The sequence below is a fragment of the Carlito syrichta genome, unplaced genomic scaffold, assembly GCF_000164805.1.
Source record: "Carlito syrichta isolate Samal-C Ts95f unplaced genomic scaffold, Tarsius_syrichta-2.0.1 Scaffold306785, whole genome shotgun sequence".
Classification (NCBI taxonomy): domain Eukaryota; kingdom Metazoa; phylum Chordata; class Mammalia; order Primates; family Tarsiidae; genus Carlito; species Carlito syrichta.
In genome coordinates, this window is record NW_007250881.1 from 432,621 (window position 1) to 438,620 (window position 6,000).

Genomic DNA, 6,000 nt, shown 5'->3' on the forward strand with positions numbered 1-6,000 from the left:
AGGGTGTGAGAAAGTACTTGTTTTTCTTTTTTAGCCAAAGGTTGCAAATTTTCATGGGCAAGGGGGTAGTAAAACATTCCCTTGTCCCTTCAGGGGGAAATTTTTGCTGTCAAGCCCTTTTGCGTTCCCATACATAGGTTTACTGCTAATTCCCCATCCTTGCACATTCTGGCTAATTGTTTCGTTTATCAAGGGCCGTGCTTTTCAAGCCTAAGCAGGCATTCCTTGAAGGCCCAAAGGAGCCCTTCAGTAGGACCCATGGGGCTCTGCCTCCAGCATGGCCGCTTCCCACTGGGGCTCTGCTCCCTGTCAGCGTTTGTCCCCTTTTCGGGTCACCTCCATTTTGCCTCTTTAGGGGTTGCGGCTTCCGGCAAGAAAGATCTTAGATAATTTGGATACAAACAATACATTAAGGAAGTTAAGATCAATATGCAAGGTAATCACCGTGCCTAGGTGTGATGTGGAACTTTGTAATGGAAACAATTATCTTTTATGGTCAATTAAGCTACAAATTGACATGCCACAAGTTGGAAGTTAACCATAAATTGTTATTCCTGGAGAGATTACAAATCTATACTTGAGACTGCACTCTTGTACGTTCTCTACGTCCCTGGATACTCAAGATGATGTCCATCATAGAATGCGAAAACCAGGCTGATATCAAACCTCAAAACACACACACACACACACACACATAAATGTCCCAAGCACAACCACAGACACAAAAAACATACTATGAATAAAGAAATAAAGGTCTTAAGATATTGGTCAAAATACATTAATAGAATAATTTGGGGATATTCTGCTTCTAGTAAGTTGTAAGAGACTGTCTAGTTAGTCGCAAGAGAATATAATATTTTTAATCCTTCATATAGAGGAGAGCACAAGAAAGGTAGACTCACTTTCTCAAAAAGAGGAGCTTTTCGTAGGAAAGAATATTCCTGTGGCTGCTTTCATATTTAAGGAATGCCAGAAAAGGACAAAGGAGAAAATATTGTATGCCCGAAAGAAAAGCAAGCAGCCCAGATTAAACAAATTCTTATGGTCACACATAGGCTGGTGTGACTGACTAGAATAATGTGGTACCTAAGTCACAAAATAAGTTCACGACATATTTCAGTTTTTTCTCATGGGCCTTTCATAAGTGCTTAGGATCAGTATACCAAATGGCTGGGGGCAGGAAGGAAAGACTGAGAGGGTACACACAAAGAGGCCAGGGTCTTGAGTAAGACATCATCAAGTTGTGCTGGCTTTCCTTTGTGTATACATCAGTCCACTGAGAGCTTGTCAGGGAAAAGAGGGTGGAGAGAGATGTACTGGTGAAAAAAGTAAATAGATAATGGTGGCAGGTTGAAGATTTCTCCCATTATTGAGTAATTTGGTAGTGGAACTGTATATCATAGATCCATAGAATTTTGCCAGTGCTATAATTTGAAGTCACGTTGAAGGGAAAGACGTGACTGTTCTTCAAAACATTTGAAACTGGGGGTGAGCTGAATGTAATAAAAGCTGTGCAAAAATCCAGACACTTGTCAATTACAAATCAGATAAATTAGTCCATCCACATCAGCAGACTGGCAGAGTTAGAGCCATGCCATTTTCTGGGCATTGCTTACTTCAGTAGTTACTGTTTTTTGTTTGCTTGTTTTGTTTTTAACAGTAATTTCTATGATAAAATAAAACTTTCAAGACATGTGAAGAAGCAGGAAATTTCACCCATAAGAAAGAGAAAAAATAAAATAAAATCAGTACTAATAAGGGTCATCAGTCTCATGGTTCACATGTTGGAGTTAAAATACATGAGTAACTATAATAAATATGTTATAGGTTTTGCTAGAAAATATGGACAATATTAGTGAGCAGATGAGGAATTTCAGTAGAACATGAGAAAAGAAAAATACAGTATTAAAATGAAGAATTTATTAGTTGGGCTTCAAAACAGTCTGAACACAAGAAAAGAGGGTGAGCTTGAAGACAGTAAATATATACCATCCAAAAAGATTTTTTTCTTGATCATTGGTTTACAGAAATGGCATAGTTTTGTTCTAAAGTATTATTTAGTGTTCTTAAATTTTTTTGTGTGTGTCTGTAGACTCATATTTTATATTAATTTTGAAATGTTTAGCTCAATATAAAATTAAAAAACTCAAAAACCCCAAATGCTAAAAGATGTCCTTTATGCTAAAGGTAAATTCTACCAGATTAAGATGAGACTCAAAGAAAGAGTTAAGACAAGAAAGAATCAGTGAACATGACAAAAAATAAATTGAAATTATTTCATTTGAGGAGCAGAAAGAAAAAAGAATAAAGAAAAATGAACAGTCTCAGAGAAATATAGGATACTATCAAACATACCAACATATACATAATGGAAGTTCCAGAATGAGAGGATAGAAAGAATTTGAAAGCATTAAAGCAATGGCAGCTAAAATTTTTCCAAATTTTTTTGAAAACACTAGCTTATGCATCCTGGAAACTCAACAAACTCCAAGTGGATACGTTCAGGAAGATTCACCCCTAAAAGCAATATGCTCAAACTGTCAAAAGCTAAAAACAAAAAGAGAATCTTGAAAGCAGCCAGAGAAAAACAACTCAAGGGATACTCAATAAGATTTAGAGCATACTTGTCAAAAACCATGGAGGCCAGCAGGCAGTGGAATGACAATTCCAAGTGCATGAAGAGAGAGATTTAGAATAAGTATTTGTTTGAGATTGCTTGGCAGCCTGAGATTATGGTGAGGGCACTGAGCCTTGGGTGGAGAAAAATGGGCTAGTTTTAGTGACAAGGCAATATTGATGGGGTTTAAGAATGGCCTTAATCGTGGGAACTCACATTTTGTAATTACATCTTTGGAACAGTGTCTTCTTGAAACATATACTGCACTGGGTGTTGCGAATACCTTTAATGATAATTATCATGCATTTTATTTACCTGATTCATCAAGTACTGATTTTCCTTCTAATTTCAGGAATACCTCATTCAAAGTTGTCATGGAAATGCTGTAACTCTCAATTCCCAGGCCAGGAATGCTATCGAGATCCATGTAAAGTTCTAAAGGACACACACACAACAGTGAATCAAAATAACAAAGATCACAAGTGAACTGATGATAATTTTTCAAACATGTAAGTACAAATATATAAAAGTATACTTGTGATACATCAAAGACACTTTACAATTTACCGTTTCATAATAGGTAACCTTATTCTTCCAATTCTAGTATTTTCTATTTCATATTATGTGTTATAGCCTAAATATTGTTTTCTTATGATCAAATATTCATTTATATTCATTTATATTTCTACTAAATTTTTATTTTAACTTTTTTTGGACTTGTTTTTGAAATGTACTTAATTGTGGAACTTTGGTTTTTTCAACTCTAAGTCTAATTAATCAGTCTTTTCCAGAGAACAGATACAAGTGGAAGCCATTTATGCTGTAATTGATAAAAAAAAAATAATTTTTTGAGAATTAGCTGGATAGTGCAGAATCTTCTTTAGTTCAGAAAATATATATAGAAGGAAATGCATATAATATAAACCATTAACCAAAATGTCTGTTTTTGGCAATGAAAGGAAAACACCTCAAGATTTAATAGACAGAAAATTGACTCAGGGAATTTTCTTGGAATAGCAGGGACTTGTGAGAGTGATTACTCCTGCTAGCAATTTTGCAGTATTTATTTTTTAGTCCATTCACCAAAAACACGGATGCATCAGTCATTGTTCATAAGCAATGAACAATGCCCCTGCCTTGGTAGATCTGAATAATAGCAATTAATTAAATAAAGCTAAAACAAAAACTTAATTCTAAAGCCTGTGTTTATTATAGAAGTTCTTAGGCTCCAACCTTGACCTCCTAATTGAACAAAAAATAAGTTGAAGGCTTTTTGTTTCGACTAGAATAACATATACAGAAAGTAGAAAAGAAGTAAAATTTAAACTGCTAATGAGTATTGTGTCATTCTTCATTCTACCTAAAACATTCACAAATTTTAAAAAAAATTATAACTACTATTACAGTACACTAATCAGGGTTTGCTTAACACTTTGCCTGATGATTCCAAGGAACACTTGTGTTGTCACCATAAGTTGTCTATTTGAATGACTTTGTGGGATGATATGTCCTTGTTAACCATACATATGACAAGTTTAACTGTTTCAACCACCAACAAAGACTTCCACAATGCCTCATTGTCAGGGAGCAGATTGTCTAGATGCCAAGCATAATTAGTAAATTTTTACATGTTAATCTGAAAAACACAAAGTTATCGCAAAAGCCTTGCCAACAGAAATAGCCACGTCGTGGAGTTGTTTAATATATTGTCTGAGCCAGAGGTTTTCAACCATTTGTATTTATGTGAATTTATTAATACTAGAATATTTTGTGGCATATTACAAGGGGAAGAAGGACTAAAAGAAGATTTTTTAAATGCCCAGACATTACAATGCGACTATTAGAATATAATAATATTTCCCATGATAGATAAAATAAACCAGTTATTGTACTATTCTTTTGATCATGTTTTTTATTCTGAGCACATTGTAAATCTTCAATGAATGTAAGTTGTAATAATTAACATCATTATTATGACTATTATTTATATATTTTATTTCACAGTGTTCATGTACATTACCTGGAAATTTATTTGTTCTTTCTAAGGGTAACGTATAGACAAGTTTTCCTTCGCGTTCTGCTGATAATTTGGCATCAGGGATGTGCTGTTTAACAAGCGCTGTTATGTTTTCCTGAACACATATTTCATTTAGCTGCAAACTGGTGTTTAAAAAAAGGAATATGTTATTTGGCATAGTCTCCAATAGCATGTAAAAGATTGTTCTGTAGGATAAAGAAGATCAATTAAAATCGAATGCAAGAAATAAGTCATACAAACATGAAATAAGATAGCAAAAGAAACAAATCATATGAATGTGATGAGGAAGTAAAGAAGGAGCTAATCAGAATTACTGGAGAGGTTACTCAGGGATAGTGTACAGGGAAGTTTGATATTGATTCAGGTCCTTGGAGGTAGGATAGTCACAGAGTAGAGATATGAAGGGTGCAACATAGCAAAGGTCAGGGCTATGCAGAATGGATAATGTTAACAGTTATGCTCAATGGGGTTTAAGCTGGATAAATAGGATTGTTGTATTGGTTCAAAAGAACAAGGGACTTTTTACAAGAATAGGTCCAGTTATTCGGTTTAGTCGTCCAATTAGCTCTTAGCATGTGGCAGATATCACATTGAGTTCTGAGGTACACTGATAACTAAAACAGTATTTTTCAGCTCTAATGTAGTTGATTGTCTAGTGGAGGAGACACGATAAAACAAGTAAAATAATTATCAATAGTAGTAGGTGCTATGAAGGAAACTGGTTATCGATATAAAGTAATTATGGATGGATGAATATGGGTTTGTTTCCTTTTAGTGCTAACCTCGAACTTTGAGTAAGAACTAAGTATCAGTCTATCCATTCCAAAACACTACAGATATTTCCCCATTCCAGATAAACAGAACAATAGATACACATCTATTAGTCAATATTACTAGGAAAATATTGGTAGTGACTTGGCTTTGAAACTTGGTTTTGTGAACAATGCAGTAATAAACATACGTGTGCAGGTATCTTTTTCATAGAGTGATGTGAGTTACTCCAGACAATAGCAAAAACATGGAACCAACCGTGCTGACCATCGAAAGAGGACTGGATTAAAAAATGTGGTACATATACGTGATGGATGTATTACACAGCCATAAAGAAGGACAAAATAATGGACTTCACAGCAACCTGGATGGACTTAGAGTCTGTAATACTGAGTGATCTATCACAGAAACAAAGAACTGAATATCACAAGTTCTCATTCATAAGCAGACCTTGAACAATTATGGTGCTACTATAAGAAAAAGATTGGCAGTAGTGGGAAACTGCTGGGGTGGGTGGGTGGGGGGTGGTGGGATTAGCAGTAGTGGGAGTCTCCCGGGGGAGGGAGAGCACACC

The 6,000-nt window shown here is 35.1% G+C and overlaps 1 protein-coding gene across 1 annotated transcript in view; it reads right to left on the reverse strand.

The window, feature by feature from the left end:
- The window catches only part of ABCA8 (ATP binding cassette subfamily A member 8), an 85,307-nt gene that overhangs the window by 38,476 nt on the left and 40,831 nt on the right, over positions 1-6,000 (reverse strand). The window contains exons 17-18 of the mRNA XM_008063377.2: positions 4,638-4,777; positions 2,933-3,052 (exon numbers count right to left, since the gene is read on the reverse strand). Coding sequence (XP_008061568.1) covers positions 2,933-3,052; positions 4,638-4,777 — 260 coding nt within the window. The remainder of the gene's footprint in view (positions 1-2,932; positions 3,053-4,637; positions 4,778-6,000) is intronic.